The 14,271-nt window shown below is 34.8% G+C and overlaps 1 protein-coding gene across 1 annotated transcript in view; it reads left to right on the plus strand.

Moving 5' to 3' along the window:
* Window positions 1-14,271, plus strand: part of LOC132723294 (DNA repair-scaffolding protein-like) — a 39,518-nt gene that overhangs the window by 15,977 nt on the left and 9,270 nt on the right. The window contains exons 4-15 of the mRNA XM_060707968.1: window positions 4,784-4,894; window positions 5,589-5,678; window positions 6,377-6,487; window positions 7,854-7,934; window positions 8,627-8,817; window positions 9,306-9,403; window positions 10,242-10,515; window positions 10,815-10,975; window positions 11,898-11,962; window positions 12,214-12,518; window positions 12,690-12,845; window positions 13,772-13,862. Of these exons, the coding sequence (XP_060563951.1) occupies window positions 4,784-4,894; window positions 5,589-5,678; window positions 6,377-6,487; window positions 7,854-7,934; window positions 8,627-8,817; window positions 9,306-9,403; window positions 10,242-10,515; window positions 10,815-10,975; window positions 11,898-11,962; window positions 12,214-12,518; window positions 12,690-12,845; window positions 13,772-13,862 (1,734 nt within the window). The remainder of the gene's footprint in view (window positions 1-4,783; window positions 4,895-5,588; window positions 5,679-6,376; window positions 6,488-7,853; window positions 7,935-8,626; window positions 8,818-9,305; window positions 9,404-10,241; window positions 10,516-10,814; window positions 10,976-11,897; window positions 11,963-12,213; window positions 12,519-12,689; window positions 12,846-13,771; window positions 13,863-14,271) is intronic.

Below are 14,271 nucleotides of genomic sequence, written 5' to 3' on the forward strand. Positions count from 1 at the left end.
TTGTATGTCTAAGTTGAAGATTGTGAATAGATTGCCTTCTTTTCTGCATAGCTTTGTCATTCATGGATGCTCTTTGTGAAATAATTATGCATAAATTTGTTGCTTATTATACCCCCACCACAAAATGTGTGTGTGTGGGGGGGGGGGGGTATAATGGATTCCCTTTGTTGCGTCGTTCGGTCAGTCGGTCTGTCCGTCTCCATTTTCGTGTCCACTCTATAGCTCCTATACCAATTGAAGGATTTTCTTCAAACTTGGCTCAAATGTTCAAAGGGATGTGCAGAACTCATGTTGCCCATGTGTCAGCTCAAGGTCAAGGTCACAATTGAAGGTCAAATATCAAACACAATCAAATATATTAAACAGTATGTCGTGTCCGCTCTGTAAGTCCTACACTAATGGAAAGATTTTCTTCAAACTTGGCTCAAATGTTCACCTCAACTAGGGGATGTGCAGAACCCATGTTGCTTATGTGTCAGCTCTAGGGCAAGGTCACAATTGAAGGTCAAATATCAAATAATCAAATATTACACAGTATGTCGTGTCTGCTCTGTAAGTCCTACACTAATTGAAGGATTTTCTTCAAACTTGGCTCAAATGTTCAACTCAACAAGGGGATGTGCAAAACCCATGTTGCCCATGTGTCTGCTCATAATCAAGGTCACAATTGAAGGTCAAATATCAAACAATCAAATATTACACAGTATGTCGTGTCCGCTCTGTAAGTCCTACACTAATTGAAAGATTTTCTTCAATCTTGGCTCAAATGTTCACCTCAACAAGGTAATGTGCAGAACCCATGTCACCCTTTTGCCGGCTTAAGGTCAAGGTCACACTTGAAGGTCAAAAATTGACTTAGAAAATATTCTTAAATTTTAACATGTATTTGAATATTTCTGAAACTAGCACAGGTATTTGCTTGAAACTTAAAAGATATATGAGGTGTCACAAATAAGATATGCAGGTCAAGTTTCATAACTCTGTATTGCATTTTGACAAAGTTATGCCCCTTTTTAAGTCTTTAAATTTACATACAATCAATACTAGACAATATGTCATGTCCGCTCTATAAATTCTATACTAATGGAAGGATTTTCTTCAACCTTTTACTCAAATGTTCACCCCAAGTTGGGGTCCCCAACTGGGCAATGTGCAGAAACCATCTTACCCTTGTGCCAGCTTAAGGTGAAGACCACACTTGAAGGTCAAAAATTGACTTATAAAATGTTTAGTACATTGAGAAAATGAAAGGTTATTTGTAAGTGTTTTCGAACATGATTTCATAATATATATTCCCTCACTGGAAACTTTAGATGATCATAATCCTTTACTCTAGCATTGTGAACTTCCTGTATAAGTGTCATGATAAGTCAGTGGTTAACATGTTGTACTAGTATTCTATGGATCTCTAGCCGTGTGGGTTCAAACCCTTTCAGGGGCTTATAATTGTTTCCTTGAGAAAGAAACTTGACACTCAATGATCAGTACTGGTTGGTTCCAGGAATGAATTTAGAAAGTGTGTCTATAACCTTATAGCTTCCTACACAATCAAACTAAACTAAATTCTGTATAAATTCAAGGACCTGTTACAAAATCAAAGGAAAACTGAAACAATGTAAAATTCATATAAAATTGTTTACTTCTAAGTGTGAAACAGTTGTTAAAGATTAAATATACATTAAACACAGCAGTTTTGATTCATTAATCAACAGAGAATACAAATGAGCCGTGTCACGACAAAACCAACATAATGGGTTTGCGATCAGCATGGATCCAGACCAGCCTGCGCATCAGCGCAGTCTGATCAGGATCCATGCTGTTCGCTATCAGTTTCTATACTTGTTATAGGGTTTGTAAGCAAACAGCATGGATCCTGATCAGACTGTGCGGATGCGCAGGCTGGTCTGGATCCATGCTGGTCGCAAACCCACTATGTTGGTTTTGTCATGACACGGCTCAAGTATTGTTTTTAAAGATGTTTTTAGTCCCCTACCGTACCGGTTTAACCGGAGGGGACTTTAGGTTTACCCTCCGTCCGTCTGTCTGTCTGTCCTTCTGTCCGTCAGTCTGTCAGTCCGTCAGTCCGTCCGTCCACAAAACTGGATCCCGCGATAACGCAAAAAGTACTGAAAATATTTTTATGAAACTTGATATATGGATAGATGGCAGTATGGAGATTATGCACGTCTTTTTTTTTTCTTCCTATGTTGAAAATTCTGATTGCTATGGCAACAAATAGTCTGAAAATATGGCAAATTTAACACATAAACTGGATCCAGTGATAACTCAAAAAGTATTGAAAATATTTTTATGAAACTTGAAATATGGGTAGATGGCAGTCTGGAGATTATGCACATCTTTTTCTTTTCTTCCTATGTTGAAAATTCTGGTTGCTATGGCAACAAATAGCCTGAATTTCAAGATTTCTGATTTAAATTTTTCAGCTTTTTGACTATATGTTCTTTATTTCTTAAGGTGTTTACTTCAAACTTTAAAATATAAGTTTCTGGTCATCAACTACATCATATGTGACAAGGTTTTATAACTCTAGCACAAAAAATATCAGTATTACCTCCCTTGAACTTAGATTTTTTAGGGGAAAAAAATGTTGTCTTTTTAAATAACTTCTTTATTTCCTAATGTATCTACTTCAAACTTCATATATATGTTTCTTATTATCACTCGACATTTTTGAGAAGGTTAAATACTCTAGCAAGACTATTTCCAGAATTATGTCCCCCTTGAACTTAGATTTTTTTCGAGAAACTGGTATTTTCACTCCAACTTCTTCATTCCTTATAGGATTTACTTTAAAATCCCACATCGTAATAATATGACAAGGTTGTATAAACATAATTTCCTTACTAAGCATGGAAACTTAACACATTACTGTGATATAGACAAACTTATTTTATTATGTTTTGTGGTTGATATTTTCAAATACAGACTTCAGCCTCAAATTCATTATAAATGGCAATACACAGGAGTGTATGACAATTAAAGAACTTTTTGAGGGACCGGTAGGGGACTACTGTATTGCCCGCAATACTATCAAATGCTTGTTTTACTTGATTTGCATAGTATATTTTTGAAACATGTTGCACTGTTGTCTTATTGAATAAATTTAAACAATGAGTGTTGTTGTTTTTTTCAGGTATAAAGATCAATATTGAAATATGTTGTAAAAATTCAGTCATGTATTCTTGCAAACTGTTACCAATGAAAAATGAGTCTATTCTTACCAAATGTATACATTGTGTCTTCAGCAGTTAAACATTTTACACATAAATTGTGATAGAAATAGAATTCTATATATTTGGACATTAGGAACATTCTTTATGTCTGTAAGTGGAAAGTTGTACTTTTATTATTAGATTATTAAGAAAGATCTAGAATTATAATTGTCTTAAAAGCTTAAGTGTGTAAAGCTATACAGAGCTTTAATTACCTTATACTGGGGCTAGAACCCTGAGGTAAGGGGAATTTGGCGTTTTGTTTAGAAGAATAGGACAATTTTCTCTGTTAATAAAAAATACTCATAATACTCATAATGTTAAGTATTACATATTTTATTTTGCATAAACCAAATTTCAATATGATGTTGTTGAGGGGCTTCATCTTTAGGCAGGCAAATTAAAAAAAAATGGTTTTCAAAAGTAGGGGGAAAATGTATATCAATTGGAGAGGGAAATGGGACTGAATTTAGGCCCCAAAAGTTGTAAAATGAGGGCCCTGCAATGTAGCTGCTCCCTGCAGTTTACAAAATTTTGTTTGAATTTTGGAAAGAAAAAAACTTACGAAACACCTGTATGAAAGAAATATGTTTGTATGTTTCCTTAAGTTTAAGTGGGGCACACAAAAAGTTATTACTAAATGGTTCAAACCTTACATGAAATAGCAGCATCTGGTGGATGCTGAAACCAAAGGTGACCAGTCTTTGCCGTCAATATAAAGCCAGGACAGCCTGCACATCCATGTTGTCTGTCCAGGCCCTGTACTGTTGGTAGCTCTAGTTTTATGTTCTTATATTGAAATCCAGTGTCTATTCTAGAAGGGGTGATGAGGGATCCACTCATATTTTTGAGAATTCTCCTCTATTTTTTGAGAGGCAGGGGAAAATTTTTACATAGAGTAAGAAGGAAAAAGATCAACAAATGGAATAAATTCTCACTTTTCGGTAATTATCCCCCCTGTTTTTCGATTCCTAGAAAAGTCACTGGAAATCCCTTAAACTTTATGTAGACTGTTTCAAATTCACAGAATTACGAAATTACACAAATTCAGCAGGTTTTAAGGAACTCCACTGAGTTTTTGTTGTTGTTTTTTTAACTTGATAGGGCTGGAAATACTTTAACATTTGATGTATGTCTGGACCAATAACGTGTGTGCAAAATTTCAGATCATTCCCTCAATTCTGTTGTTTTGGTCAAAATGGCCAAAGGATGAAAAGCGTATAAATGCTTATAAATCAAAATTGGCTGAGAAGAACACAAAAAATATTTTTGTATTCAGTTCAGAGCATATTTCTGTAATATATATTACCATTGTTTCAGCGCCCAAGTTGTTTAATGTAAGAATTTAAAACTTTAAGTTTGGTTCCTGTAAAGGCTAATTCTTAGAATGATTTTAAGACACATCATCATCATTTAATATCATGTTTCTTTTCATTATTCACACTTAATTCTGAAATTGCCAACTGTGAGGAAGAAATGTATCATTGGGTTATAGTACTTGTATGGCTGTATCAAACATTCACCTTTTTTTTCTTTGGCTTTTTTTTTAGAAAAGTCGAGAGGAAGTTTTACCTGAGGATACTGTTGAGATAACAGACTCTGATGATGCAGCAAAAAATACATCCCCTACTAAACAGTCACTGGATGATAGCCAGTCAAAGGTAGAGATAAATTAAAAGTACCTTCGTATAAACTGATTTTTACATTTGTGGTCAGGTTTTTGCAGGTTTCTTTGATAAAATTTTGTTTACTGTATAAGTATCATATAATTTGATGAACATTAAAAGTAAGAGGTCATATCGAGGATACTGAATGAATACCTATTTAATACTTACTTTATTGAACAAGTTGAATAAAATCATATTTTAAGAGCCTCTGGCAAGCATGATAATGTTTTTTTAGAAAGGTAAATAAATTTAGTATTGAATCTTTACAAATATACATATATGTACTATTCTAAAATAAGAACGGTTAATAGGTGAAATAGTCATGTTTCATTGACGTGCCTACAGTGTGACGCTAACATTAGCGTGCTTTATCCCTATGTTTCTATGTAACCCAAATGATGTCACGTCAAAGTGTTATTACATTAGTGTAATACTTTTTTTATTAAATGGGTTTATTACAGTATTGCACCCTGGCTTATATGATAAATAAGATAAGTATTGGTTGATGCTGCATCAACTATACAATCTCCATTTCTCATATAAATATACAACTAATAAATGGTTTACCACATACAAGTCATATACATTTTAAAGATTATATTGTATTTACATTGTCAATTTCATTGTTGATAAAGTAGGTGTTTCGTGGAAGCACTAAGAATTTAACTATTTTTTCTCTGTTTTTCAGGCAATACAGAAAAGGGCTTTAAGAAATGATGAGATTAATGACTCACTAAAAGATACAGATTTAAACTTGAAAGATGGAAAGTCTAGAAAGGTAAGATAATCTTTTATTGCATATTTTGTGAACATAGAAAGTGCTCCTGCAGTTCTTACAAAAATGTAAATGTTTAAGTAATTAGTTGTACTGTGTTTTGTGGTTGATTGATTTTGAAAGTATTGTCCTTTATCTAAATGCCGTATTTACATATTACCATAAATTGTTTTGTGTTGAAAGTCTTGGCCTAGCTAAATGCCTTGTTTATATATTAGCATAAATTTTTTAATGTTGAAAGTATCAGCCTAACTAAATGCTATGTTTACATATTTTATGTAGAAAGTATCGGCCAAACTAAATGTCATGCTGACATATTACCATAAATTGTTTTATGTTGAAAGTATCAGGAAAGTATCGGCCAAACTAAATGTCATGCTGACATATTACAATAAATCATTTATGTTGAAAATATCGGCCAAACCAAATGCAATGTTGACATTCTACAAAATATCATTCATGTTGAAAATATTGGCCAAACTAAATGCCATGTTGACATATTACAATAAATCATTTATGTTGAAAATATCGGCCAAACTAAATGCCATAAAATATATTGTTATGATTGGGATTCTTGCAAGAATTACTGATTCTTGTTATAAATTAAACGGTGAACAAATTAGAAGCTAAATTGATTGTTTCTTATGTGATTAGTGATACATGTGACACATATGATGGTAAAATGTTTTGTTCCATGTTAGAGATCACAGAAAAAGATGTTATCTGAAGACATTCCTGAGATTATTGATCTACAGAATGATTCTGATATTGTACCAACGTCTCAGCCCACTCAGGATGCTGTCTCTGTCAAGGTATGTACCAACCTCTCAGCCCACACAGGATGCTGTCTCTGTCAAGGTATGTACCAGGCTCTCAGCCCACACAGGATGCTGTCTCTGTCAAGGTATGTACCAACCTCTCAGCCCACTCAGGATGCTGTCTCTGTCAAGGTATGTACCAACGTGTCAGCCCACACAGGATGCTGTCTCTGTCAAGGTATGTACCAACGTCTCAGCCCACAGAGGATGCTGTCTCTGTCAAGGTATGTACCAACCTCTCAGCCCACACAGGATGCTGTCTCTGTCAAGGTATGTACCAGGCTCTCAGCCCACACAGGATGCTGTCTCTGTCAAGGTATGTACCAACCTCTCAGCCCACACAGGATGCTGTCTCTTTCAAGGTATGTACCAAACCTCTCAGCCCACACATGATGCTGTCTCTGTCAAGGTATGTACCAACCTCTCAGCCCACACAGGATGCTGTCTCTGTCAAGGTATGTACCAACGTCTCAGCCCACACAGGATGCTGTCTCTGTCAAGGTATGTACCAACGTCTCAGCCCACACAGGATGCTGTCTCTGTCAAGGTATGTACCAGGCTCTCAGCCCACACAGGATGCTGTCTCTGTCAAGGTATGTACCAACCTCTCAGCCCACTCAGGATGCTGTCTCTGTCAAGGTATGTACCAACCTCTCAGCCCACACAGGATGCTGTCTCTGTCAAGGTATGTACCAACGTCTCAGCCCACACAGGATGCTGTCTCTGTCAAGGTATGTACAACGTCTCAGCCCACACAGGATGCTGTCTCTGTCAAGGTATGTACCAGGCTCTCAGCCCACACAGGATGCTGTCTCTGTCAAGGTATGTACCAACCTCTCAGCCCACACAGGATGCTGTCTCTGTCAAGGTATGTACCAACGTCTCAGCCCACTCAGGATGCTGTCTCTGTCAAGGTATGTACCAGGCTCTCAGCCCACACAGGATGCTGTCTCTGTCAAGGTATGTACCAGGCTCTCAGCCCACACAGGATGCTGTCTCTGTCAAGGTATGTACCAGGCTCTCAGCCCACACAGGATGCTGTCTCTGTCAAGGTATGTACCAGGCTCTCAATAACTTCATTAATAGTTGAATCTTACACGTAAATTATAAAGGATTTCATTACTGTTCCCTCTAAATTTATGGGTCATTGCAAAGACCTTCAAGTAGGCAGCTAAAATGTTATATAATTATAATTATTTCAGAATAAAACATGCAAACTGTTTTTGTTATACATTGTATCTAGAATGTAGAACTTAATTTATGAAATCTTTGCACTTTCTCACATGAGTAAAAATTTATATTTTGTTTGAAATTGGAATGCATAATAAATTGTTTTATACCTTCTATTTCTGACCTCTAGTCTGAAGATGTGATAGGTATACAGGGATATGATTCTGACGGTGAGATGAACAAAGATGATGGAAAATCTTCTATAGATCAAGTAAGCTTCCTATATATGAGCCGCGTCATGAGAAAACCAACAAAGTGCGTTTGCGACCAGCATGGATACAGACCATCCTGCACATCCGCCCAGTCTAATCAGGATCCATACTGTTCACTATCAGTTTCTGTACTTGTTATAGAGTTGGTAAGCGAACAGCATGGATCCTGATCAGACTGCGCGGATGCTGGTCGCAAACCCATTATGTTGGTTTTGTCGTGACGCAGCTCATATAATGAATGAATCAAAACTACCATAAATATTAGTAATATGTGTTATTGATCATGATAAAGCAAAATGATTTCTGCCTTGTCATTGTAAATGGAAGTATTAACAAACATATCATGACATATATAAATATGTCATAAAATGATTTCTGCCTAGTCATTGTAAATGGAAGTTTTAACAAACATATCATGACATATATAAATATGACATATTTTACTTTCATATTAATAGGTCAAAACTGAAATGAATACAACCAAACACTCCTTCTGGTGTTTTAAGTAATAGTTTATATAGAAATTACTTGGAATTTGTGAACAATGTATAATAGCCTCGTAACATTAAAAAAGAAAGATTATATTTGGGGATTTTGTATATATGATTTGCCTCTCCTTGCAAGTGTATGTCATATATTTTTTCTTTGTCAGTGCTTGTGTTTGTTGTGATGATTTTATGATATTTTGCAGCAGGAATCAGTAAGTCAAGTGTCCATAAATGAGGACAGTTCCCAGAATTCCACATCTCCTGTTGCTGGTACAGGTGTAAAGGGTAGTGACTGGGTAAAGTCATTACAGCTCAAAACTCCCAGTAAATCTGAGGGTCAGACTGATAAACCAGAGGTAGAAGATTCTGCCAAGAAACGGAAGAAACATTCCAAGTATGTCAGTTATAAAACATATGAATCATTGTTGGAAAAGTTTGTTAGAGTATGTACTAGGCATTTATTTATGAAATTAATGCTTAAAAAGTAAATTCATATCTAATTTCAAATTAAAAAAAAATAGATTTGTATGCCGTCTGATCAATAGAACGGGTCTATCTCTCTGATTTTCTTTTTGTTTCTTTGGTCTGTTTGTTTGTCTGTTTGTCATACTACCTTAATCTTGAACGAAACATTGAGTTATAGCACCTATGGTCTCCAGCCTCTGTAAAATTAAACAGTTTAACCAGTCGGAATTTATGATGAATGTAAGCACAGTAGACAACTTCTGACTCTAAGATATACTGAAAAATTTACCCTCGTCATGCTGAATTTGAGTTGTGAACTAGGATTTAGAACAGTCAATAAGTAGTTCAATAGTTCAAGGACTTTCATTACTTGCAAGAACTGATGAAGTTGTGTTATATAAATAATTTTGATTATAGAAGTGGTTTAGCAGAGCAGTTGAGCAGACTTCAGTCAAGAGATAAATCTGCAGTAAGAATATGGAATCATCAACAAGGCAAACCATCAGCCTCACAAGGTATTTAACCACTTAAATATATAAAACAATGATTATACCTCAACTTAGGCTGTCTGTAGTTTTGCCCCTTCATATTATGCGTTTTAATACTTTTTGCAAATTAACTTTTTTTTGTGGGGATCAGATCTATATGCACCATATAGATCTGGTTTTTTACTGTCCGTCCATAGACAAAACAGTGAAATGTTAAGGCATCCACGTCCTTGTTATGTAATAGTTTATGTAGAAGTGTGTTCATTAAAGGCACATTATGCCATAAAAGTCCATATTATTCAGGTCTTAAGAAATGTTAAACATGGGTTTAATTATGTTTGAATAATGGATTTAGGGCATATTAGATTTTTAACAACTGAAAAAGAAGCGCTGGACTTACATTAATGTGTCGAAAAGTTATAAAGCATATTGTAAACAAAGGAGTATTTTGACGTCCATACAAAATACTAATTCACTATAAATAAACCATTTGCAAACAGAGTTATTACTCATATTTGCAGAAGATGTATATGTATATGGCAAATGCCTATTTATTTGAAAACTGGTATCAAAAATTCAAAAGTTATTTGAGAAATTAAGTTGATTTCTGAGGCATAATGGGCCTTTAACACCAAAGAATTATTACACTCAAGAATGAGAAATGATCATTTCAGTTACATTTGTACATTTGTAATTTCTTGACATGGTACATTTGTAATTTCTTGACATGACAGTGTTTTATTCTGCAATATTGATTTCCAGCTTGACAAATGGAAAGAAACAGTATTAAAAATATGTTCATTCACTGTTGAAACTGGCATCAAAATGTACTTTAATTTAAAATACATATATTGTTTACTTACAGATTCCAAATCAATTCAGCTCCAAGTGATAGGTTTTGAAAACCTTTACTCTATGCAGCTAGTAAAATGTGTTCTCTGTAAGAATAAAGAAGCTAGCCAGGCGGGTTCAGATTTGAAAGAAAGTGACATAGAAGATAAGACAGAGGGTGATGTACCACCATCTAAGAAATCTCGAGATGACGACACTTGTAACGAGAGACTTGTAATGTTTCCTGCCAGCCAATCAGAACAGTTAAACCTGCAAATTGGAAGTCAATTTAAAATATTTCCACCATGGTAAATTGTTTAAGTTTGGTTTATTAACTATTCAAAGAACAGTGTTGCTATCCTACTCCATTTTGTGTACCCAGTGATATAATAATTTAGATAAATTTTGTTCGCAATCTCATATCAAGTACTGAAGGTATTCACTTGAAACTGTTATGTAGATTTTGACTGGATTATAGCTTTTTGTGAATATTTAAAATTTCTTGTTTTTCATGCCAGATATCTTCACTGAAAATATTCTTTTTTATGTGTTTTGAATCATTTTGGCTAAAACGGCAATTTTTAAAAATTTTTATTGTATGTTACAGGCAGCAGCTAGAGTTAAATGATGGGCAGCAAATATTACTGTGTACAAAATATTGTCATATTGTACATCAACCTGATATTACCACAGTTACGTTACCTTCCAATGATGTTGATAAACTGACAAATGTTGTCACAGCTTCATGGAATTGTCCATGTGTTCAGGGTATGTAAAAAATAGATTTGTTGATATGTTCAGGGTATGTAATAGATTTGTTCATATGTTTAAAGTATGTAGTAATTAGAATTGTCCATGTGTTCAGGGTATGTAAGAAACAGAATTGTCCATGGCTTGACTTTATAGATAAACAAATTTTTACATGTTTTCAAGGTATGTAATAAAGTTAAGGGAATTGTGTAAAGGGAATTGTCCATATGTTCAGGGCTTGTTATGAATGGAATTGTCCGAGTGTTAAGGACATGTTATGAAGGGAATTGTCCATGTTTCTAGGACATGTTTGAAAGGGAATTGTCCATGTGTTCAGGGCATGTTATGAAGGGAATTGTTCATGTGTTCAGGGCATGTTATGAAGGGAATTGCCAATGTGTTCAGGGCATGTTATGAAGGGAATTGTTCATGTGTTCAGGGCATGTTATGAAGGGAATTGCCAATGTGTTCAGGGCATGTTATGAAGGGAATTGCCAATGTGTTCAGGGCATGTTATGAAGGGAATTGTTCGTGTGTACAGGGCATGTTATGAAGGGAATTGTCCATGTGTTCAGGGCATGTTATGAAGGGAATTGCCAATGTGTTCAGGGCATGTTATGAAGGGAATTGTTCGTGTGTACAGGGCATGTTATGAAGGGAATTGTCCATGTGTTCAGGGCATGTTATGAAGGGAATTGCCAATGTGTTCAGGGCATGTTATGAAGGGAATTGTCCATGTGTTCACCGCATGTTATGAAGGGAATTGTCTGTGTGTTCAGCATATATTTTAAACAAAAATGCCTAATTAAGGAGCATCCAAAAGTAGAGAGCATGGGCAGATTGTAATGATATACAGGAGGGCCTGGCTCTATCCTTGTGGCATTAGCATGTCGATATTGACATTAACATTTATAAGGTTAATGTTTATATTATATTTCAGGTTTATGTTGTTCTCAAACTCTTTGTCCAGCATATCAGTTTCCATCAACTCCAGGACAATTTCAGGTAGGGCAACTTAGAGTTGAATTATAAAATGTTTGGTAAATTCTGTCTAAAAGTTCACTTTGATGCTTTGCTTTATTCATATTAATGCATATGAAATATTTAATTACCATCTTTTATTATATTTTCAGTATGGGTAATCATCTCTTTTTTTCCCCAAAAGAAATATTGACATCTACAGACATGCTTAAAAAGAGTATTATGCATTCTATGTCATAATGAAAAATTAAAAACAGGCCAATTATTTATTTCAGGAAACTGTACCGGCTCAACAGAGTACCTCCACTCAGGGTAAAGATTCAAACTTCAACTTGCTCAAGTCTGCGGACACCCCTTCCACCAGTCATTTATTCACTGTCTCTTCTAAACCATGTGAACCTTCTATATCTAAAACAGGAAGTAGTTCAAAGGAACCTGACATTTGTGACTCCTTATTAAAGAGTATTGAGTCATGTAGGACAGCTGTAGATGGTGGGGGAGATGGTTATAGTGGGACAGTATCATTTAGCGGACATGTTCATAGGGCAGTCACTGTTAGAAATGGCAGTTCTAAAACAAGGTATTGGTTCTTTACACAGCTTGAAATTGGTGATTGTAAAAATTAAAGGAATATAAAGAATATTGATATATACATGTAGTTATTTACATTATATCTGCAAATGCTGTTTACATTATTTTATACAATTCTGTATTATTTAAAAGAAATAAATTGATATAATATTCCATACAGATGTCACCTGTTGGTAGAAGATAAATGCGGAAGTATATGTGAAGTGCAACTATCAACAAAATCTTTGGCTAGAGCTGACTTTACTACTTATACCTGTGAGAATAACACATTTAAATTCACTGGCCTTGCAGTACGTGAAAGGTTAATCAGGGATAGGTAAGGGAAAAGCTTTTTAATTTATTATCTTTATGCTCCTTAATTGTGCCTTTTTCAAAGAAGTAGAGTTACAGTATTGCTTTGCTTCTCATTTTTCTGTCTTTTTTATAAACAAGACCATATCAAACCAATTGCTAGAGAAGCCTTTGGCCTAAATCTTTATATTTGAATTGAAGGTTGATCATGACTTGTAGATGATACTATTTTGGGGTCAGTTTGTCCAAGGTCACTGTGACCTTGATTGGTTGGTCAAAAGTCAAGGTCACAGTGAAGTTGACCACAGTACCTTGTATAAGCAATAACAAGAGACCAACAGTCCTAAGATTTGGTGTGAAGGTCAATCATGCTCACCTCTAATGATTTAACAGTAAGTTGGTCAATGGTCAAGGTCACTGCAACCTTGACCTCTAAACCTTGTCTGGCCAGTTTATAGAGAACACTTTGGCCTACAGCCCTTAGATTTAATAAAGATGTTAGTCATAACTATTTATCACAGGAAAAAATGCCCAACATGTTAAACATATGTGAAACCCATGTTTTACATATGGTTTGAAACGTATGATGTTTCCAAGAAAAGTACCCATATGTTTAACATATGGTGCACTTAACATACATAAACATGTGGTGCAAGTGGCAATTATTATTGCCTCTAATGAAAATGTTATAAATACATAAATGTTAGTTTGAAATGTGATCAATTGTCTACAATGGTAAATACCTGGCAGATGTGTCATTTGAATTCATATATATAATCACTAGCAATATTTTCATACATACTTGAACTAACTTACATTGTATAACACAGCTCAATTCCTTACTTTGAGGTAAACTGTAAATTTACTGAATCAAAAAGAGTTTACGATTATCCAATTAAAATCAACATTGTAGACATGTAGTTTTATAACCATGTAAATTGACAATTTCAGAAATGAACGTCTGTTTACAATGGTGGATAGTGTATGGTCTGGTAAATGTGTCATTGATAGTCAAGATAGTTCTGAGTCACAGAATTTGATGGTAAGTAACCAGCCATTATTTTAAGATTGTTATGATTATGTGGCATTTGTTGTTTTCAATTTAACATTTCTTAATATAACTCATGGTTAATATGTAATGTCATGAGGTTATATCAAAAATTACCTGTCACACAAAATAACAGAGGGTTATTGCACCTTTTTTTCGAACATCATTGTCTGCTGAAGCACAAGGACTTGGGCTCGGGCTTTAAATGTGTCATTGTGCTTCTTCAAAAAAGGTGCATTAGTGCTATTCTTACATTAAAATGTCTTAATCTGTATTTCTGCGTTTCATGAACCCCATTTCATATTAAGAAACCATTTTGCCATGTTTTTCACATGCTAGTGTGATGACAGTTATGTTTTGATAATAAAACAACACAGGCTGTCATTGAAATAAGCTGTTTTTA

This window comes from Ruditapes philippinarum, unplaced genomic scaffold, assembly GCF_026571515.1.
Source record: "Ruditapes philippinarum isolate M1 unplaced genomic scaffold, ASM2657151v2 ctg2128_1_1_1_1, whole genome shotgun sequence".
NCBI classification, from domain to species: Eukaryota; Metazoa; Mollusca; class Bivalvia; order Venerida; family Veneridae; genus Ruditapes; species Ruditapes philippinarum.